Consider the following 23,327-nt stretch of genomic DNA (forward strand, 5'->3'; position numbering starts at 1 on the left):
TGTCCCCTCACAGCAAGGAGGTTCCTGGTTTGAATCCCCGTCTGACAGGAGCCTCTTTGTTTGGAGTTTGCATGTTCTCCCCATGCATGTGTGGTTTCTCTCCGGGTACACCGGCTTCCTCCCACAGTCTAAAGATGTACTCGTTTGGTTAACTGGTAACTCTAAATTGTCTGTAGGTGTGAATGTGAGTGTGGCTGGTTGTCTGTCTCTACATGTCAGCCCTGTGAACAGTCCAGGGTGTAATCCCGCCTCTCACCCAATGACAGCTGGGATCGGCTTCAGCCCCCAAAAGGTAAAAAGCGGTATAAATAATGGATGGATGTTCAAGCATGTTATGATAACACTATGAAGGTTTACTCAACAAATCAGAAAGTTTTGGTACCAAAGAATTAAAAGGTTACAAAAACAGCCTCTCTGCATTAAATATAAAATGTGAATATATTGATTCAAACTTTTAGAATATTAAATCGCAATTCATCACGTTTTTAATCGCTTGTTTGATATTCCATTATTTTGCATTTGAAAATAAAAATTGTTAGGTTTTTATTTTGATTAGTGATACAATAAAATGCAGAGTTACCCTTTTAAGAATGATGGATATTTTAGAATTGAATCACAAATGTTGATGAATTTAAATCCGTAATAATTGTATTTATTCACATAAAGTTTTCTTGGTGGGTGTGTTGCCTTTAATGGATGAAGGGACAACTGAAGAGCGACAGGAAATGTCTGGAGGAGAGAGTGTGGGATAACATGCAGCAAAGCGCCAATGTCAGATTGAAACCCACGGCGGCTGCGATGAGGACTGCTGCCTGTATACATAGAGTGTATGACATAAACCCTAGTCTATTTTGCACCCCAATCTGTAAATTATGTAAACGCTAAAGCAGTTATAGTGGGCTTATTTGAAATAGTGTGCTTTAGCTATGGTTAATACTGTATGTTTTTTATTTATTTAAATCTAGATTTTTTTTTTTATAAAGTTCTTATTTGCATAACCTGAGGAAATAATTTGCAAGGCCATAACTATTTATTTTTTGCGAAAGATAATATTTGGTGTATCCAATGTAAATATTTCATAATGCCATGCGATGAGAAGTTAGATATTTTATATATTTTGAACAAATCAATTGATTTTATCCATTGGCAATGGCAGAAATATTGTAATATACTCTCATCAGACAGTATTTTTTAAGTCAATGCCGTGCAGTTCCACCTCCCACCAGCAGGGGGCGCAAAACACTGACGCGCCTCCGTCATCACTTCCGCTTCTTAACACAAAAATGGGTGGCGCCAAAGCTTGACAACAAAGCGGCTGATCGCTCCCCGCAACGGACAGCCAGCGTCCGAGTGATTTAAAAACAACAGGATCTACTGAAGCTGTATGTCCTATGAATATGTTCTGAATCAAGCGAAGGAGAAGAGAAGAGTTTATCCGCTGGAATAAAGAGTTTAAAAGTTACAAATGTCATCATGGCGGCGAAAACAGACCAACTGCTGATCGTTGTGTCCATCCTGGAAGGTGAGCAGATTATTACCTGTTTAACTTTATATCAACAAAAATAACACTTTATATCAACAAAGACAACACTTTATATCAACAAAGATAACACTTTATATCAACAAAAATAACACAGGCGGTGTTAAATTCACATAAAACTACTTATTATATTACTGACAGAACCAGTAAACATCTGTTAACTCACTAGTGTCGTATTTAAAATCAGCCTGTTGCTGCCGACCTGAAGTAGAGTTAATTTATTTATTTAACATTTAATTTAAAGTTTTAAAGTTAAAACCCTCAGACAGTTTGAGTTACTTTCCCTCTGACGTCATTAAGGACGAAAATGTCAACTTCCAAAAAACTCCTAAAAACAGAACAGATGAATATTATTTCAACATCTTCAGCTCTGATCAAAACTGTAAAACATTCAATCATTTTTAGGATTTTAACCCTTTAGATTTTTCTTTTAATGAAAATATCCCTGAAATGATTTTGGTAGTTTTGAGGAGGGCAGAAGCTGTTGGCAGCAGCCCCCCCCCCCCCCCCTCCCCCCCTCAGACCCTCAGGAGGGGACTTGTTGTCACTTGCATGTGAGAGGGAGGAGCCACCAACCCTTCAATCCTCCAATCAAGAATATGTTTAAACTGTGACAGGAAGACGTCCAGAGCCGATGACAGCTTGATATTGTAAAGTTACATGTTGTAGATGTTGCCATACCAGACATGTCGATATAATACTCATCAAAATCAAGATACCTTTTTCGATACCATGGCAACAAATGTAGACGTCAAAGGCACTTAGTTAAGGGGCAGTTCATAGTTAATGGCCAAAGGATGCAGTCCTCCAAACTGTCTAAATTGCACAAATCCAACTTGCTTGTGCAATTTAGACAGTTTGCAGAGTTTTCTCGCAATTTTTGATGGATTTTTTTATTCCTCATTGATTACTCTATTGTAAGCAGTAAATATGCATCATCAGGATATTCTGTGATGTGCTAAAGCTTCTGTTGGACAACACATCTACAGTCAACTTGTAAAATCTTTTGTGAGTTGAACTCACAGAGATGAAGCGGCTTCAGATTGTAAATGTTCTAGTCATCGTTCCAGCAGCTTCTCTGTAAACACTTGGAAGTTCACTCGTCTTTCCTCCCCTAGGTCGTCACTTTCCAAAGAACCCGCGGCTCAGTCTGATGGTCCAGGCGAGCTTCGATGGCGAGCAGCTGGCCACAGACCCAGTGGAGCACAGAGAGCAGCCGCAGTTCAGCACCGAGCTGGCCTGGGAGCTGGACCGCAGGACGCTGCACCAACACAGGTCTGTCTGCAGCTTCCACACATGTTTACTGTCAGCTGAACATGTCCCTCCCTCTAACTTTACATTCTGGTCCTGAATTCTCTGGATTCAAGGCACCCCCACACAACGGTTTTGGATTCCCCCCCGGTTTGCCAGATGGTTTTTAAATAGTTTGCTGTGTCATCATTGTGAGGTTTTATGACCGTTTCTTCCCCTCAGGCTGCAGAGAACTCCCATCAAGCTTCAGTGTTTTGCGATCGACTCTGTGAGTAGGAGGAGAGAGAGCGTGGGCTACATCGTGCTGGACCTCCGATCTGTGCAGGAGGTCAAACAGGTAAACATCTCCACCTCCTCCCATCTTTTACTCTCAGTGTTATCGTGTTTGTGTTGACTGCGACCAGCTAAATGCAATCTGAGGAAGGCCTGACATGAGAGTGTCAATGTGTGTGTGTGTGTGTGTGTGTCTCAGGAGCCGCGCTGGTACTCTCTGCTGAGCAGTAAATACACCAAACAGAGGCCGGCCCTCCTGCTCAGCATGCTGCTGGAGAAGGACACCAAACCGTCCGAACCCTCTCCTGATAGGTTCAAAGCCAAGAAGGCCCCGCCCCGACAAGGTCAGCTGCTTCTTCTGTGCCGTTTGATTTCATGTTCTGCTCTCTCTTCTACGTATTTCTCTTCTTTCTGTAGAAACATCAATCTCATTTTGGAGCTTCAACGGACACATCTAAAATATTATTTTATGATAATTTGAATTAAAAGCCAAACTTCTCAGGTTTTAGTGTCTTTAATCTTGATAATAAGTACTACAATAATAGTTCTGTGCTGTTCTGTTTAAGTGTTATGATTCTGTGTGAGCATGTTTAGTGTGTTTAAATGTAACACTAAGTACACGATCATTATCAGACACTTCCTGCGCTGATAAAAGGACGAGCAGAAGTTAACTTTAAAATCTGTTTACATTTTCCAAAACTCCTTTTTTTTTTTCCAACCTAATGTTACTGGATTCTGTGTTTTACAACGTATAACTGACACTCGTTTGGTCATTTCTTACATTCGGTGTGTTGGAAATGGTGGAAGGATTTGAAACTGCTCTGCTGAATGAAATGTAGAATAGGTGGCGGTGGGATTTCTAGGCTTATTTACATCCACGGTTTCCGGCAGCTCTGCCGCGTTCTCTGCTTGTTTGTGTACAGGAAACCATGGCGACTGACACTGAGCGTGTTATGTTGGAGATGAAGATGATAAATATTGAGCAGCCGTTGATTGGCGTTAACTTGTAGCGTTTCTTCCTTCTGCAGAATATTGACAATGGCGGCAAAACGGGAAACGTTGTAAATGCAGGAAATACAATGCTACCCAGTCGACCAATCACAGGCTGCATCATTTCAATGCATAGTGACATTTCTGAGCAGGTGCACATCAAAGTATGACTAACGTAGTTTTCTGCATAGATACAGGGCGGTTGAATCTTCGGCTAGTGTTGTACTCGAAATCAGTCTTGGTCTCAAGTCTCGACTACAACACTACCTACTTGATTACATCTGGTTCTTACATGACCTCTTGCACCTCCTGGATTTGTTTTTATTGTAAAGAAGGATCTGTTTACCCCCTGATGTTCTGTAAGGTTTAAATCTGTTGTTTGAAATCTTTGTGTTCTGTCGTCGTAGGATCTCCTGCGGTAACTGATCTCCTCCCTGAGCAGCTGGAGGCCACACTGATCCCAGATCAGGGTTACCATCAGGTCGGGCCTGCAGATCTCTGCTCCGACATGTTTGTCCTCTCCGTCACCGTCGCCTTCGCTACCAAACTGGAACAGGTAAACACGTCACCTCTGACCTCTGACCTCTGATTGATAATTCCAGCAACCTGTGATGTGACCAGGATTTGAAGGTTTGTTGTGTCTTCAGGTGATGAAGCTAACATGACAACATAAATAAATCAGATGGATCATATCTGGAGGTTAATGAAAGAAGTTTTCGCTGTCACTAATAATTGCTTTTCATCTGTTTTCACTTATAACAACAAATTGGATGGGTTTTAAAAAGAAAATCGCTTTTCTGATTTAAATTTGATTCTGCTATCGATTCATAAAATCCAAAGATCATTTAATAGGCTATATTTCCTTTCCCCCCATCCATTGAAATCAGTTTGTATTGTGTATTTCTGTGTCAAGTGATCGCATATTCGGTCTTTGATTGGTCAACAGACCAACACGAGCAAAAAAAAAACATGGCTGTGTTAGCGGTGCGAGCTAACTGAAGTTACACTATATTTTGTACATACGTGGATTACATTTCCACGAGGCCTTAGGAACACGAAACATGTTTCCTTGTTCTCTCAGCTGATCCCCAGCACGATGAAACTGTCTGCAGAGGGCTCCGAGTTCTTCTTCTACTACTCTTTACTCAGTAACGACATCACCAGTGAGCCTTTCCACAACCTGCTGAGCCCAGACTTTGAGCCGGAGCGCGCCTCTGTGCGCATCCGCAGCAGCAAACAGATCCTCCAGGCCTTCCTGTCCCAGCAGCCCGGTTTAGAGGTGAGACGTCAGTGAACATCGCATCATTACTTCTTATCCTCCTATCTGTCCTTATTATTTATCGTGTGCTCCTGTTGGTCCTCCTCAGATCCACCTGTGCTGTGGGAATCACTCTCTGGGCAGTACAGACGTCTCTCTCTCCGCTCTGTCCAATGTGTCTGTCGACCTGGAGACTAAGGCGGCGACTGTGGAGGGAGCGTTTATCCTCGTACCTCCAAAACGCATCAAACAGACGCTGCCGGCTCTGCCTGCAGACCTGCAGCCGACTGTAGGGGTCGCTGTTACTCTGAGGAGGGAGGAGGTCAAACCACAGGTACACACTCCTGGCAAAAGGTTTATTTTAGTTATTTCATGAGACTTACTAAATCTTCTACTTTTTTCCTTTTCACCATCAGTCTCCTCACTGCAAAGATAAAATTATAATGTGTTACATTGAGACTAACCTTAGAGAAAGGCACGCCGTTTGACTTGTTACATGACATTGTGAGTGATTCATGCAGTCGGAGAGAGAGTGATAATAGTGCAGAGAGAAAAGGAACAGTCGTGGTTTTTGCTCATACATAACCCAGTTTATTTAACAAAGACAGAAGCTCTCGTGTAGTGTGAGCATCACTTTATACTGACATTTCACCTTCTGTTTTTTTCTGCAGTCTTTGGGCAGTAAAGAAGCAGGAGGAGGTCAGAAAAAGTCCAACCCTCCATCACGCCCTCCTCCCTCTGTTCCTCCTGCAGACCAGAGACCTCTGAGCTCCTCTCCACTCAGAAAACCTCCTGCCTCTTCTTCTCCTGCTCCTCCTCTTCCTCCTGCTTCGTCTCACACAGAGAGTGAAGCAGAGAGTCTGTTAGAGGAGCTTCGACACAGAGAAGACCTGGCAGGTGAGGCTGGAAACGTTACACGTCACCTTTAAATCAGACTGACAGAGAGTAAATATTTCATCTTGAATGTTAATGCAGCTGCAGATCTGGAGGCGCCCATGCAGCAGCAGCAGCAGCAGCAGCAGAGTCAGACTGAAGCTGCAGCAGAGGGCGCAGCGTCATCTGTCAGCGTCTCTGCTCCCAAAGTGTCCATCCCCTCCTCCGCCCATCACTTCTGCTTCTCTCTGGACCTCCGCAGCCTCAGGAGCCTCAGCCTGACTCACCCCATCAACGCCACACTCAGGTAGACCACTTCATCTTCTCTGAGGTTTTGAACCTGAATCAACCGAGCAGAGCGTTCTTCTTCTGTTTGTAATCACAGTTTTTACACATATAATGAGAACTGGATTTCAAACGGCTGAAGTCAGGGTCAACACAAAACAACAAACAAATGTCGCTCCTACAATCTGGAGAAAAAAAACAAATCCAGATCATCTCCAGGAGCTTGTTTTTTACAAACATTCAGGACAAACTGTTCACAAAAAGATCAAATTAAATCTTTCTGTGAATTACAAGTTTGCAGTGATCTACAGAAACATGTTCTTAGTCTCTTGTAAGCTTTGACAGAGTTGAGAACACACACACACACATCCCGTTGATTCATCAGCAGCGTTCTTATTGTTGTTTATGTGTGTTTGTCGTGTTGCAGATATTCCTATCAGTTCTTTGGCAGTGCAGCTCCGATCATGACGAACCCTCCCGTTGAGCTGCAGAGGAACACAGAGGTTTCTCTGCCTCAGTCGTACTGCGCCTTCGACTTCGCAGCTCTGCCTCAACAGCTACAGGACACCTTCCTCAGGTACACACACACACACACACACACACACACACACACACACACACACACACACACACACACACACACATACACACGAACATGCAGGTGAAACTTTTTATTCATGCTTAAATCGTACACACATGTGGATAGAGTGTCCTGATCTCATCTGACATTAACTGATTTAGTAAATAAAAGATTCATCATGATGGGCGCTGGTGGCGCGTGGTTGGTGCGCATGCCCCATGTGTGGAGTCCTCCAGTCGGGCGGCCCGGGTTCGAGTCCGACCTGTGTCTCCTTTCCTGCATGTCATTCCCCACTCTCTCTCTCCCTGATTTCCGACTCTGATTTCCGCTGTCCTATCTCTGGAATGAGGGCACAAAAAGCCAAAAAATAAATAAAGAAAAGATGAATCAAAATATACTTTATTTAAGCCACGAAATCAGATCAAAGTCGAGGAAAAGATCCAAAAGTCGATGAAACAGAAAAATGACTGACTACTAAAAAATGCAACATTTCTTTGTTCATGCTTTATTTTTACGTTTTTTTTTTTTCTTCTTGATCTGAATGTTTTGTCTATAAACATCTTTCTAACAAACTTTCTAAGATCGTGTCGACAGCAGACCTGATAGTGGGCAAACCACAGAAGCCTCTGTCTCAATGATTTACTGATAGGACGAGGAAGACAGCGAGGAGATACGAGCAGATATATCACATCCTCTCTTCTGCCAGTTTGAGCCTCGGAGCTCTGGGAGGCGCTAGAGAGTCCCTCATGAAGCTAAATTGTATTTAAGAAGTCATTTAAACCGATTCGGATAAACATCCTTAACCTTACATGACTGATGAGATCTGAACACTGATATGTTTTAATGTGTAGCTGCTCTGCTCTCCAGATTTATTCTACTCTATGAAGTATTATTAAGCTCACTCAACAAAAAGAGTTTCAATGTGTCTCCAGTGGTGGGACAAAGGCGATCCATGTCTGTGAACAGTACAGGTTTTGTTAAATTGTTACAGTTAAACTTCACACGGATGTTGTGACGACATCATGTAAAATCCCCAAAGGCCACCAGAGAGCGCTGTAGGACTGTGTATGATCAGTGTGCAGTGTGTTGAAACTGCGTGTGTTTTTAGAGTTCCCTTGGTGGTGGAGGTGTGGCACAGAGACTCCACCTGCAGAGACCAGCTGATTGGACGAGCCTCCGTCCAGCTGTCTCATCTGCTGAGGTCGGAGAAGAGCCCACTGATGGCATCCACGGGAGAGGAAGGCTGGAGACAGACGCACCAGGACCGGATCCCCGTGGTCACATCTCAGCGGTGAGAAAAGCAGCACTGACTCTCCGACTGATCTGATCTCGAGCTGCTACTTTTTTCAGTGATCAATAAACGTGTTTCCCGTCCTTCAGCCCTGCGGAGAAGGTCGCAGAGCTGAGCTACGTGGCCACTCTGGAGGACCTGGGACTGGTTAGAGCCAGAGAAGTCATCGTGTCCGACTCTTCACAGGTGAGACAGGAGTGTGTGTCTGTGTCTGTGTGTGTGTTAGTTTGATGTTCTGTTTTGTTATTTATTTATTTTTATAAAACATGAGACCACATCTGTCCCATGCATAAAAAAGCTCTTATTTTAAAGGTATAGTATGCAATATTAACAGTAGAGTAGTAAGCCTTTAAACCATTCTGAACACTGCACTGAACTGAAGATATAAATGCTTATCAGGTCGTGTCAGGTGTGGGTCTATTACAGAGATATTGGTTATATTAGTTTTAGTTATATCAGTGTTTGTTTTTCCCAATAATCACAGACAGGACATGTTTTATTACAGAACATAAAGTTCAGAAACAAATACTGTCATCATGCAGTTTGTCCAGCAGAGGGCGCTCTGAGTCCTCTCTGTCAGTCTGCAGCGAAGCGGAGCATCCCAGCTGAGCAGACAGTCGTCCACATTATTAATGTATGTTTGTTTGAATATCAGGGACATATTACTGCTGAATGAAGAACGTTTAGAGATTAATGACAAACTGAAAAACTCCTGACATGTTAATAATTGAACACAGAGAGTATAAACCTTCATACGGCCTAACGTGGAGATATTTTACCCATCTTTATTCTGTTGTCTTCAGAACAAGCCTGCCGTCCCCACACAGCCGCCCCCCCACCCTGCACCACTGAGACCCGCTGCTCCCACACAGAACCCGGCCCCGCTGGACCCCACGGCGGCCCCCAGAGACACCCTGGAGTACCGGGCGGCCCTGGAGCTGGAGCTGTGGAAGGAGGAGCAGGAGGATCTGTTTGACGATCAGGTAAACTCAGGACTGAAACATGAGAGTAGGTGACCGTATCTAATGTTTAGTATTTGGACTGCAGTACCCATTTTAAACACTAGGTGTCAGAGTTACATATTGCTCCTTTAAGGGTTTTTTTCCACATTTCTACACTCGCATTGTTTTTTGTTTTTTTACATCAAAATGACTCAATTTAAAAACGTTTATTCATGCTTTTAGGTTTATAGACTTGCATAAACCTTTAGGTTAGGCTAAACAGATTGTAGGTATATCAAAATAGTTGGCAATAATTCAGGAAATGACTTTACAGTAAGCTAAGCAAAATCACCAATGTAGGCACAGATTAACCGTTTCTATTGAAGAGACTGAAGGGTTAAACTACTTTGTGTTTATTCTTGTGTTTATGTGTGTGTTTGTTTGTGTTTGTTTCAGTTGAGGAAGAAGGAGCTGAGCCACATGCAGGCTCTGGCCGAGGAGTGGAGGAGGAGAGACAGAGAGAGAGAAGCTCTGGTGAAGAAGAAGGTGGAGAGTGATAAACACATCTCAGTAGATTTACAGCAAAGTTTCCCTCTTCATATAAACTCATGGGACAGTTCAATGTGAGTGTAATAACGTCTGACAGCTCCTGTTTTCTCCTCTCTTTTTGTCCTCCACTTGTCAGGAGGTGGAGTATAACGTGTTGGAGGAGCAGCTTCAGAAGACTCTGAGTGATCTGGAGAGAAGAGAGAAACAGATGGCGGAGGCCGAGCTGGAGGTCAGAGTCACCTTTTTTACTCTTCTGTTGGGGTGCCGACCCGACCCTAAAGGATCTTTATTAGTAACAATGACAATAATACATTTTATTTATAACGCACTTTACATTTGAAGGAAATCTGAAAATGCTACAACTGGAATAAAACGTAAAAGCAAAGGTTTTAGGGAAAGGCTTTTTTAAAGGGAAACCCTTAATAGAGGAGTCCACAGTATGTGGGGTCCTCAGGGGGTCAGGGAGAGGAAGCCATAGACGTGGGGCGGCAGACTAGTAGTAGAAGGCTCTGCCCCCCATAGAGCTGAGCTTAGTCCAGGGGGTTTGGAGGCAGTTGGTGGCGGCAGATCAGAGGCGTCTTGTGCTGGTTTGTGGGGTGAGCAGTTCTTTAAGGTATGGAGGGGCAGTATGCATTGATGGGTAAGTAATGAGATTTTATATTCGATCCTGAGTGAGGCAGGAAGCCAGTGTAGTGAGTGCAGGGTGGGTGTGATGTGTATTAGCCAGAGTTCTGAACATTTTGGTGGCACTGAATCGTGACTCTGTGAAAACTCTGTGAAAAACAGTGAGCTTAACTTCACCACAACAACAGACTGCATGTTGTAGCTGCTGCAGGACGGAGCAAATCACATGCTGCATTCAATCCAGGAATATTTGTAGTGATCTGCTGTGAGAGGAGAAAACGAAACATGCTATTCTCCTGCACTAAAATAATGTAATTGTGCTCTATTTCTGTACTGAAGTTTAAATGTATTTACTGCACAGTCAGATTAATAAAATGATCTAAACATCATCCCTCTACTCACTCTACCCTCATGGTGCGTTCAGACTCAGCGGCTGCAGAGGGAGCTGAGGGCCGAACACGATCTGACTCAGAGGGAGCTGCAGGAGAGCAGCAGGAGGCTGCAGCAGGACTTTGACCACCGGGCGGCGCTGGAGAGAGAAAGAGTCCGTCTGATGGAGGAGGAGAGAGGCCGGCTGCTGCAGCAGGTACAGACACAGAGAGAGAGAGAGAGAGAGAGAGAGAGAGAGAGAGGCGCTGATACATGATCCCTCTGGTTTAACTCTTGTGTGTGACGTTCAGATTGCAGACGGAGAGAGTCGATACAAACAGCTGGAGAAAGAGTTTCAGCTCTACAGAGAACAACAGAACGTCAGACCGGAGTTCAGACTGCAGTCAGAGATCAACCTGCTCACTCTGGAGAAGGTGATCCGCTCTTCCTACATCCCATGAAGACATAACTAATCAGTACTTCTCGTCTCAGGTGTAAAGTTAGAAATCAGAGTTATAGTCGGAGAAAAATCTGCTGAAAGAGGGAATTAAAAAGTTGTTCGCTCTCAATTAAGTGACAGTAAAGTCATTTTCAGTGTGTGTTACTGCAACTGACAGACACCTGAGAACGTAGGCTGGCTGTGCACGGGGTGGGGGGGACTTCTGATATCAGCTTTGTCTACAACGATAGAGGAGAGAAAATACGCTTACTCGTCTTTTTGAGCGAACATTTTCCGGGTGTAGAGCTGCTGCTAACACGATTCATTTACATCGTTTTCATGTTTTCTTTGTGAAGTTTCCTCGAACAAAGTAAAATATCAAACACACAGAGACCTGACCTGTCCCTACCGAGGGAAGCAGACGATACATTTTGTAGCCTAGCAACAAAGAGTGCCTGTGAGAAGCACTCTGAACAGAGGTCGTCTAAAAGCGCGCTCTGTTAACAGACACAGACCCTTACTGTGTTCGTCACTAATCGGTCGGTCTCGTGAAGTATTCGGGGATGTCTCGATTGGATCTTAAACATCAGTATTGTGGCTGCTGAAGGAGCTGCTGTCCAGATGTGCGTGACTGATGTTCTTGTTTTCTGATGATTCAGGTGGAGCTGGAGAGGAAGCTGGAGTCCACCACCAAGTCCAAGCTTCACTACAAGCAGCAGTGGGGACGAGCCTTAAAAGAGCTGGCCAGGTTCAAACAGGTACAGGTTATTATTTGATTATTATTATTATTCAGTCCTTTTCAGTGAAGAACAAACGTGACTGTGAAAAGATCTTATATTTGTTATTTTAGATCTTTCAATGGTGCCGTCACAAAGCTCAGCCTTCATCACCTTCTTTGTGCGTTCACAATGATGCCGCTATGGCGTAATATTGGCGATTGGGCAATAGAAAAGTCTTTAAAAAATCTTCACATGAAGCTTGAACCTTTAATTATAAAATAAGAATCTCCTACATTCAAGTTAAAAAAAAGCAGCAAATGAACAAGAAACAAAATCCTAAAGATTTAAAAGATTTAAAAGAGAGAGAAAGGAAAGAAGAGGAAAAAGGAAAAGTCGAGGGATTGAGAAACAGATGTGTTTTTAGATCTGAGTAAAATATTTAGCTCTCTCTCTCTCTCTCTCTCTCTCTCTCTCTCTCTCTCAGCTCTAAGTGGGGCTTTTTGCAGTCTAAGTTTTATGTAAACACACACACACTTTCTTCAAGCTTATCTTAAAAACGAATAACTGTTACTGACGTGAACCAGCTGGAGGACCTGACACACATTTTTACTCTCTTCTGCTCTTCTTTGAGCGTCTTTCTGTTCTATTCCCTCTCGTTCCTCCCCGTCTCCCCCGTTCACCACCTTTCAAGTGTTTTCTTTTTTACAATTCACTTAGCAAAATCTTCTTCTTCTATCCTCTTTTAACTCTCAATCGCTCCCTCTGCTCCCTCCATTATGTTCTCTGTATTTCCTGGTTTATCTTTTCTGACCTTTTCCCCTCATCACTAAGTCCTCCTCGACCTTCGATCTATTAGATCATTTCATAACTCGTGTATTCACCTTTTCCCCCGCCCTTCTCTACCTTCATTAAATTCTGTTTTCCTGTTTTTTGTTTAACTTTCTCTCTTTCTCTCTATAACCTTTGCACTCTTGTTTTTCCTGCTTCACATTTCATTTCTTTCACTTCATAACTCTCTCGTCTTTGTCCGTCATTGTTGACTGTTTTCACTCTTTTTCTTCTCTCTCTTTCTCTCTTTCTCTCTCTCTTAGTGCCACATCCTTGTTAAGAAAACACGCTGTGATTTATTTCACTCTGAGGGGGTTCGTCTCTGAGTCCCCCCCCCCCCCTCGTCTATTAATCATCCCTTGGATTGTGTTGAGCAATGAGCTAGCCAGGCGCTAACTGCTCAGACGTCTCACTCTCGCTCTTTTTTATAAAACATCAGGCGAGTGTTTACACGAGCGTCCGTCTCGGCGCTCTGCGGGTTTTAAAGCCGGCTCTTGTTTGGTTTTTCTCGGCCTCTCCTCACCTCTTTATTCTCTCCTCTCAGCGCCTCGCATGGCGTGCTGTTTAGCCCAAGTCGGATCATAAAAATTCTTGTCTTTGGAATAATGTGCTTTTTATCCCTGGAGGTGAAGGCAAGCCCGAGGCCGAATGAGAATTAATGTCCACATCAGAGAGTGGGACTCGCTCTTTTCCATTCAAAATATTGAGACAAGGAGCTTAAGTTGGTCTTTTCAAGGCGAAAATATTGGGACAAAGAGATTAAAGTCGTGAGTGGAGCAGCTGAATGTGGTGTTTTTAAAGCCCCAGTGGAAAATCTCTCTGCTAAATGTGGCTCTTTAGTCGCTCCATGATTCAGCAGAGAACTCAACGTTGTCGTTTTTTTATAGTCTGTGAAGAAAAAACAGATTTCATTAACGTCTGTAAAAGAAGCCTGAGCAGGAAATCTGAATGTGTGAACACAAACAGCTGAATTTTTCGCTCGGATTTTCTCCTGTCACACTTGTAGTACTTTATCCTCAGCAAGGCCGAGTGGGCTGATGTGAGAACGCCTCAGGATATTCTCCGGAGAATCTCCAGCCAATAGGAAGGGGAGTGACGATTCTATACTCAATCAAAAGAGGGCTCTGCAAGGTTTATTTACTGAACAGTGTTCCACTTTGTCGCTTTGTAGCGCAGCGTGCAACACACAATTAATCGGGATGACATTTTCAATCGTGTCACCTTGCGTGTAGTGTGTGATGGCGAGGGATGCACTAGTGGTAACGACGGCACGTGTCAGCATATTGTCGGTCGCACTGCTGTATGAGACGCAGAAAATGAATGAAAAAATAGGATTTAAATGTGCGTCTGATGCACCAGATTTTGGGGATATTTTAGTCTGCGCACTGTTTCTTTAAGAAGTTTTCTGTTGGGAAATGGTTATGAAACTTTTGTATGAAATCTTGAAATCAAGACGGGCGGGGAGTTCTGGAGACACACTTTAACAGAAAACACAAGAGCCCGAGTTTAGACGGGTGGTTTTTGAGGAGGGAGAAGTTGTTTTTAAATTTCTTAAAGCTCTAAATTATGATGTAATCCAGAAAACACCCCAAAGACGGATAAGTAATAAAGTCTGCGAAATATGTCAACTGTGAAACACGGTATGACTAAAGCAGGCCATGCTGACCGGTGGTTCTGTTCAGACCTTTCACCTCTGTGCTGACCCGGGAGTCGGCGCTCTCGTTGCTCATTTAGTCGGTTGAAAAACACCCACGCTGTCAGAGTTTGGGGTTTAGTTCCCTGAGGAGCCTCCAGACTAAAACTGTCGTCTCTCATGAAGATGTTTGTGTAAAACTGTCCGTCACAGGGAAAGAACGCGTCGAGCGAGGGATCGTCAGTGTTACTGGTCTCAGTGGAGAGCGTCTGATGGTTCCCACTGCTCATTCCTGGAATATTCTGGAGCTCCAGACGGGAAGGGTCGGGGGGGGGGGGGGGGGGACTTCATGGAATATTACACAAAAGTTCAAAACAGTTATTTGTTTGTTTTTTCTGAGCCAAGTTCACCAAGAGGCAGAAAAAAATATTTTGAGTCTTCGAGAAAGGAGTCTGTTAACTGATCCGGTGTAGAAGAAGCACTTTCTATACCGGCTGCATCCTACATACCTGTACGACCAATATATCTGTTGAAAATGCTGAGACACAGTCATGTTCACGTCATTACCCCACGTGCAGCTGCCATCGTCTCACAATACAAGCAGCCTGGCACCAGTGGAAATTCCCCCCCATTCATCGTGTATTACAAGAAACCAGTTCACTGCTCAAGCATGCTGAGATACAAAATGAAAGTTGATCCAGGAGACGTTGGCCCTGTTTACAAGACAAGGATTTCTTGCCTTTATTGGATTGAACAGCTGAAGACAGACAGTAAATATTGGGAGGAGAGTGTGTGGGGGTGGATGACATGCAGCAAAGGGCAGAGGTCGGATTCGAACATACGGCCGCTACGATAAGGACTATAGCCTCCACAACATGGAGCATGCGTCAAAACCGCTAGGCTATCTGGTGCCCCAACCACAAAGTTTGGAAAACAGAACTGTCCCTGTTGTCGTGTAAACTGGCAACATGCAGTTTCTCTAAAAACAGAGACTTCTCACACATGTTCATTACACTTCCAGTCAACATTCATGGGAAACTGAAGCTGCAATACCAGATTCGGCCACTATGCTAAATTGGCTTCAATTGCCGGAGCACCTCCTGGGGGCTTGGTCTGTCCACACAAATGTTGTTGCGTTAGTCATTTTTATACGTTTACCTCTCATCGCTCTGTAGAAGGAGAGTTTGTGCACATGCATGTGTGGTTTCATTAAAATGTTACAGCGCCAACTACTGGCCTGGCATGTTTACTACAGCATCATTGGTCGATTCTGCACGGCAGTTATCAAAAGGTTGTCACCTGAACGCAGAAAACAGAAACAAAACATGATCCTGTTTTCAGTGAACATGGCCCTGAACTATCCTGAGTGGTGAGCCGTCTTGGCTTTCTGCGTTTATTTTCCGTGTGTTCGTTAGCTGTCAGATGTTGAAGCATGGGGAGTTTTAATTTTGGAGGACGGCCCTTAGGTTATGATACCCTCGTAAAAAGAACAGCTTTATCTTGGTATTATATTTTAAAGTATGAAACTGAAAGAGCACCACAGTGAGTTATGTGTCTGTGAGGTTCATGTTAAAGCCGTGTTCGGACCAGAGCAGCTCTCTCTCTATCTCAGATAAACACTCCACATTGTTACACTCCCGTGTGTCTTATCTCTGACTTATCACTTTAAAAACCCGACGGAGAAGCCTGAAAACACGGACCCTAACGTCCCTAACACAACACATACAATCCTGCTGTGGAGATATTTCACCCTGAGAGGAGACGAGCTAATCTTGTTGAAGGTGGAGTCGGGGATCGGCTGAGAGCGGCCAGCTGAAGAGATATTTAAGAAGCTGAAACTTCTCAATGGGATCTAGTCTCAAAAGAAGTTTAACGATCATTAACAGTCTCTGTTGGACATGCACGATACTTACCGATGTACAGTTATTAAATGAATCCAATTATAAGTTGATAATGACTGATGTTTTAAAAATAACTTAATGGCCGTCATGAGAAGAGTTAGAAAACAGGATCTGTAAGACTCATTTACTCTTTTCCTCTTCACATAATGTCATAATTCACTTTACATCGGAGCATGAAAACTCTCTCAGGTGTGGAGCTTCCTCCGCTCCAGTCGGTCCGCCTCTTTACACTAAACAGACATTTTATAATTTTCCATATTTTCCCATGATTCGAGCCGTTTCGGAAACTAATTTTTCTCCACTGAGACTCCCAGTGGTCCCTGTTCCCCTTCATGTTTTATCCATCACATCCCCCCAAAAAAAACCCTCGTTCAGTCGGTGAAAAAAAACTCCCCGCTGAACTTCCCCAGGTGGAGAGCCGCTCAGAAAACTTGATGTGAGCTGAGAAGTGCGTCCGCGTGTGAGCGATGATGAAAGTGTTTGTGCGAGACGTCCTCCCCCAGCTGTTGACCTCTGTAAGTCTGTAAGTGAAGGAGAGTAATGGAGGGGAAGGCGGGGGGGGGGGAGAGAGGGAGAGAGAGAGACGGGGGAGGAGAAGTCAATCTGAGGTCATCCATCCCCCCCCAAAAATAAACCCCCGGACTGACTTGAAACTCCACTCAGCTCGTTTAGACTTCCTCGCTGGTCTGCCGTCGTCTCTCAGAAGCTCACAGTTTGTCTACTTTTGCATTATTTTCATCATCTGTTTGAAGTTGAACGATTGAGGAGCGACGAGGTTGATGTCGTCTTCTGAATAAGTCTGCGGAGGAGGAGCTCTGTTGTGCGTCGTTTGTGCGTTGAAAGCTCAGTAGAAGCGTCTCGTGAACTCGCCGATGTCTGCCCACGTTTCCGAAGGCCGGTTGACACCAACAAAGAACGAGCTGCGACAGAAACTGACTGCTGCGTCGTGTTTTTGTCCGCTGCTGTCAGGACCAAAAAGTCGCAGCGTTCACACCGAACTGAGCAGCCGACTCCAAATCAGCGTATATACAACCAGCAGCGTTTATACCCTCTTTATAATTTTTCTTCTGAACGTGTTGGTCATTGCCTCGACTTGAGAAAATGTCAGAAGATAAGGAGACGGTAACAGCGTTTCTAGAGGAGAGACTTCTGTCCGTACCCTCTTGACTCGTTTGTTTTCTTTCATCACTTTCATTTCTCTTCTCATGCCTCGAGTCGTTGACCGAGAGCTGAATCGAGAAAAGTGCCCCATAACCACCTCTAACCATGTCATCTCAGGCGTCCTGTATGTTGGGATGTACGTTAGAAAATAAATCCACTAAAAGGCGCTGTCTCTCACGGCCTGCCACTTCACCTTCGCTGCCCTCCAACTGGCTCACGGTTCCTGCCCGATCTCCCGCCCAGACGTTGTGTTGTGGTTGGCTGTCTGAGCCCGGGCGAACTGACATCATGGATTTTTATAGTCCCTAACCAACTCACACAATCTTTCCTCAAAAGTATTCTTCTTCGTTGGTAATTGCCCGTCTGGCTCATTCTGCTCCACACTGCCCCCCACGGTTTCCAGTGGTATTGCAGCTTTTGGTCCGTGTCCACAAGCTTTCAGAAACAGGATGAAATGATGACAGTGACTGGCAGAAGGCTTTGTCAGTATCTGAATGCTGATTGGACGTGGAGAATAAATGAGCCTGTAGTCTGTTTCTGGACTGAACGTGACAGGAAAATGTAGGTCGTGGTTACGTTGGCGGAGGTTTCCATGATTGATGATTTAAGACGATCAATGACCCCAGACAACGTTTGTGATGGTCTCTTACGTTATTTAGCGCCGTCATCGTGTGCCCAATACACATTTTAAAAACCAAGAGTAAACGAGTTCAACTCTTAAAAGAGCTGAAAATAAAGACCTCCAGAGCCGTACGTACAAAAAAACAAAACCCGCTGGAACCTTCACAAGTAACTGAACAGATGTCTTCCTCTGATCGTGTTAGCTTTAGCTGCTGGGAGCTTCATGACGTAACTGTGAAACTCTGCTGCAGGAGAGTTTTTGTAGCTTTTCTCTCTCTCTCTCTCCCCCGTCGAGGCCTCGGTATCACCTCGTCCTCTAATTGTTTCAGGACTCGGCCTCAGGTTGTCCTTGGCAGTGGCCACTAGAGAAAATGTTTAGCATGTTTGTTTTTCTAGTAATTAGCCTTTAAACGGCCTGTAATACAGACTGCTAATGGTCCACAGAGAGCTCGGCCTGTGTCAACACACCGCCCGTGTGTGTGTGTGTGTGTGTGTGTGTGTGTGTGTGTGTGTGTGTGTGTGTGTGAATGATGTGTTCATGAGAGATTGTGTGTGTGTGTGTGTGTTCTCGTGTGTGTGTGTTGGAGGTGAGGTGATCAGCCGTGTGAAAATGGAAGGTTTCTGTGTGTGTGTGAGTGGAGCAGTAATGTGAAAATGTTAGTTTTCACATCCAGAATCAGCCGGCTGCTCGTTCTGCTCTGCGTCAGCCCAACGCACTCGGACAGATTTCAGCTTCTCCATTCACCTTCTCACTCCTGCAGGCTGCAGAGTGGCAGGTTTTCTGGTTGATTTCTTCTTCCTGACGCAGGGAAATGTAGTTCTGATGTGTAATTTTTTTTTTTTTTGCATCTGAGCCAAATCAGAGTAAAGAACTCAAAGTTGTTGCTAGTCTAAGGCTGGTTTCATATCGGGGACCCGGGTCAGGAGTACCCAGTAAGTACGCTTGACCCCAAAGTCCGGTTCATTTGATCAGTGTGAACACAAACCAAACGTACTCGTACCGTACTCAGGAACTTTGCACGAGTCCGCTTGAAGAGGACTGTATGGTTTACGATTCATGTGTGCTCGCGTACGGTGTGCATAAGTCCGCTTGAAGCTCCCCCTGCTTCAAAAACTGTTGTATCGGCGCAGCACGGCCCGTTTCCTCCTCTCAGCTGCACGCTAGATGTGGACGTAGGAAGAGGGTCGTTTTTGGCGTCTCAGAAATAACAGAAACATCCACAGTTTGCAGGACGGACTCAGGCTGCGAGTGGTTGCCATGGTTACTTCTTCTTCGTTTAGCTTCTTGGTGAATTTGCAAACCAACTAATGTGTATACCGCCCCCTGCTGTATCGGAGTACATACACATAAACGTACCATGGTACAGAGTGATGTCACTAATGTGAACGCTGAGCAGCGGGGGTGAGTAGTCAACCGTTATGTAAATATTTATGTATCATAAAAGAAACCAACCAATCCAGGCGAAGGTAGACAAACAACTCCTCTAGAAAAGATGAAGAAGATGGTTCAGAAAGTTAAGAAAAGCTCTGACTCTGCAGGGATCCTCCCTGTCATGTTGTCAAACACTCAGAATAACAATCTGAGCAACAACTTCTACTGGATGTGATTTGATTTGATTGGATGCTGTGAAAAATCCAGCTGCAGTCACATCAACCTGTTTGAAAGGTGCCAGAAGACTCAGTTCACTGGGTCAGAACCAGAACTCTTCACACCTCTAAGTTAACTCTTTGTTTGTTCAAACTGGACTCAGGTTTGAGAACCAGAATTTCCCTTTGAGGCCGATCTTCCCAGCAGGTTGTTGAATGAAAACTCTGAACCTTTAAATGGAACTCGTTTAGATTTCTAATCACAGATGAGTGTTTTTGTTTTCCCTCCTCAGACTGTGTCTGTGATTTATGATTATCGTCCCGCTGTTCGCCAGCAGACGACACACACATCTGTATTCTGGGTGATTTTAGGAAGTCTGAGCCGATCAGAGCTGGAGGTCGGTCGGAGCAGCGGAGAGAAATACGACTTTTGGACGTTTTTATGAAGTTTTCTTTTTTGTTCTCATCATGTCGGTGCGTCGACGCTCGTGTGAATTCTTCGGCTCCTGCAGCATTTTTCTCAGGGAAGTTTTATGAAAATGTGAAGCCAGACACATTTATCACCCAGCTCTGCTCTGTGTAATGAGGAAAAATAGTTTCTTGGCATGGAGATCCAGACACATTTCAGCGCCGGGGTCAGAGGCTTGTTTTCAAATGTTTGAGTCCAGATCAGATCAGCTGACGAGTCAGGCGTGTTAGAACCCACTGAGAGCGACCTCGAGGCGACGTTTTACTTTTAAAGAAAGCTCTTCAGATTGAATTAAAGGAAGCTGCTCTGTATTAACAACTTGATTTTCTATCTTGTGTGTTTTTTGTGTTTGCAGCGTGAGCAGGAAAACGCCATGACGCGTCTGAAGAAGCAGCAGGCGGAGCTCGAGGCCATGAGGCTGCGTTACCTAGCAACAGAGCAGAAGGAGGCGGTCCAACAGGACAGACAGGAGCTGGACGACATCAGGAACGAGCTCAACAGGTGATGAAGATCAGGATCAGGTTCCCTGGGTTCACTTTAAATTCCGTCTTTTCTTATCCTCTAATTAATGTAATCTGGTAAAACCCGGTTGTTTCAGATATTAAAAAAAAAGTTTTGTCATTTTCTTTGGCAGGTTAAAACAGCAGGAGGACAGATTAGGCCCCACCTCCTCCCTCTCTGGTCCCGCCCCCTCCCTCTCTGGCCCTGCCCCCTCCCAGACTGTGAATGAGAGCGCTGATGAGCACCTGGCTCGCCTGCTGGAGGAGAGAGACACTCTGCTGAGGACCGGAGTCTACACGCACGAAGACCGAATCATCGCTGAGCTCAACAGGCAGATACAGGAAGCCATGAGGGACAGAAACCTCTGACAACCGCTGGAACCCGACCGACCAATCAAGAGACAGACACACACCTGAGACCTCAGGAACCTCCATCTTTTTTGAAAATCAACGTGTGCGTTTAAGAACAAAATTCAAGTAAAAAATCTATATCCTGTTAGGAACAAAAAAATTGTGTGCATTAAATCCAAGACAAAGCTGATAGCGGCATTTTCTCATGCCGTTAGGCCCCGTAGTCCACCTAACGTTTTTTCCAGGCAGCATGGAGCTGTACGTCTGCTCGTCTGTCCTGTCTCTATGACAACAGTCTGTTGACAACGGCCGCTGTTTGACCGACACACATTTGGAAAAGAGCGCCGGTGACGTCAACAGCGTCTTTCTGAAAAGTTGAAAGATCTTAAACTCTGAACAGCCGAACAAAAGACACTAGGTGGACACGCCTTCTGTTTTTTTAGTCCTTAAAACATAAATGTTGGATCAGGTGGGCGTGGCTTTACAGAACGTAGCTATGAAGGCGTTTCCAGCTGTATTTATGATAAAACGTGATATTCTTCAGTGAACCATGATGGAGAGTAATCTGAACATGAAGACTGTGAGGGATGAAGTGTACAGATGTAAATGTGTTTATAGAGCGGACAGCTGTTTGTTTGTTTGTTTATTTATGTTCATGTGTTTGTACCACAGAGATGTTTTTATTATTATTTTTGGACGGATATCTTCATTAAAGGAAAGATTCAAACGTTTTTAATAACAAACATGTTGCACGTCTTTGTTAGAACTTCTTCATGTTTGTTTTTGTTCCTGCTGGATCTGAAATGTGTGAATGTGAGTCTGGCTGGTTGTCTGTCTCTATATGCCCTGTGATTGGCTGGTGAACAGTCCAGGGTGTAACCCTGCCTCTCGCCCGATGACAGCTGGGATCCAGCCCACCGCTACAACCCCAAATGTGAAAAGTGGCATATATGATTGATGGTTAAAACAAACTTGTGAAACATCGATATTAAAAGGACTCGAACCTGCAGGATCAAGAATCTGCTTCTTTCATTTTCAGGTTTAAAAAGATCTTTATCGAACCTGAAGAGGCCAAACAGGAAGTCAAACTGTTCAGTTATTAGAAGACGTGTTGGTGGCTTTGTGTTCAGTCTGTGAAGTATTGATGATGTGTGTCTGACAGCAGGGGGCGCTGCAGACTCATTAAAGCCACTCTGCTGTGACCTGCAGCACAGACTGCTGGGTGTTCTTCTGAATCAATTATTTTATCAAATCTGATGTTTGACTTTTCTACTTCCTCATTTTCTCCTGGAACATTTAAAAAAAGATGTCGACAACTAGAAAACATTTCATTTCTTTCATTAGATTTAATTTGCAGTATTGACATTTAGCTGCACAAATACAAAGTGATGAAATATTAAATTAAAACGTCTTTGTATCCGCTCTCGTACTTTTATTTGAGTTATTTTGTTGATTTCTTTTTGAAGTTCTGACGTATAAAAACAGCCGACTTTAATTTAAATGTTACTGACTAATATTTGATTTAATCCTGATGAAAATCTCCTGTTGCTAATCCTCTACTGTGATTGGTTGAAGCTAACTACATGAAGATAGACAGCAGTGGTGCATTCATGTGGTTTTGTAAACATCAGAAAAACAAGTTTCCGAGTTGTAAAATGCACGTGAACGCCTGCTCGAGTCGGAACAACAAAGAATGAGGAGCCCGATGGAAAGAATGAAGAGAAGACCAATGAACTGTGATTTATTTGAAAAAAGCCGGAGATCAAAGAAGCTGAAGCTGAGTGATGAGAACAGAAGCAGCTGGAGGCCGACACATGACACGTGTTATCACATGTAAAACATGCTAACACACACACACACAGCTGCATCTGTGTGTGCTGACAAAGTGCAGATGTTCCTAACTCATCCATCCAGCGCGAGGACGAGGAGATAAGGAGAGGAGACGCAGCAGAAGAAGAAATGTGGAGCTTTAAAGTGAAATCCTCCTTTAATATCTTATCAGCTGAAACTCAAACTCCAGCTCGTAAAACTCTGTGACTGAAAACTGACCAAGTCCTGAACACACACACACACACACTCTCTCTCTGAGAATCATCCATCAACCCAAGATTTCTGAAAAGGAAAAGAAAAAAAGTGAACCATGACTTTTTTTCTTTTTTTTTTTTTTTTTTTTTTTAAACGTTCAAACATCAAATCAGAGTTAAGTTCATCAGCCGTGCAGGAGCGTCGTCGACAGAGTTCAAAGAAACTGTAAATGTTCAAGTTCAGATTCAACATTTGAATGTTTCAGGAAA

At 44.0% G+C, this 23,327-nt stretch overlaps 1 protein-coding gene across 1 annotated transcript; it reads left to right on the forward strand.

The window, feature by feature from the left end:
- Positions 1–1,275: 1,275 nt before the first annotated feature.
- cep120 (centrosomal protein 120) lies at positions 1,276–22,040 on the forward strand. Its single transcript, XM_020653541.3, has 20 exons — positions 1,276–1,522; positions 2,659–2,815; positions 3,014–3,128; positions 3,264–3,408; positions 4,462–4,610; positions 5,136–5,333; positions 5,422–5,646; positions 5,984–6,209; positions 6,288–6,492; positions 6,898–7,047; positions 8,159–8,341; positions 8,431–8,527; positions 9,145–9,324; positions 9,739–9,828; positions 9,968–10,060; positions 10,880–11,041; positions 11,136–11,258; positions 11,923–12,021; positions 20,538–20,683; positions 20,817–22,040. The coding sequence occupies exons 1-20, from the start codon at positions 1,474–1,476 to the stop codon at positions 21,049–21,051; spliced, it is 3,027 nt and encodes a 1,008-aa protein (XP_020509197.3). The 5' UTR covers positions 1,276–1,473; the 3' UTR covers positions 21,052–22,040.
- The last annotated feature ends 1,287 nt before the right edge of the window (positions 22,041–23,327 follow it).

The sequence above is a fragment of the Labrus bergylta genome, chromosome 2, assembly GCF_963930695.1.
Source record: "Labrus bergylta chromosome 2, fLabBer1.1, whole genome shotgun sequence".
Taxonomy (NCBI): Eukaryota; Metazoa; Chordata; class Actinopteri; order Labriformes; family Labridae; genus Labrus; species Labrus bergylta.

Bases quoted from the DNA above. Each gene is read 5' to 3' on its own strand.
- cep120 (XM_020653541.3), top strand. From the start codon at position 1,474: ATGGCGGCGAAAACAGACCAACTGCTGATCGTTGTGTCCATCCTGGAA. The intron at 7,048-8,158 runs GTACACACACAC...GTGTGTTTTTAG, and splicing joins CTACAGGACACCTTCCTCAG to AGTTCCCTTGGTGGTGGAGG. The intron at 8,528-9,144 runs GTGAGACAGGAG...TGTTGTCTTCAG, and splicing joins TCGTGTCCGACTCTTCACAG to AACAAGCCTGCCGTCCCCAC.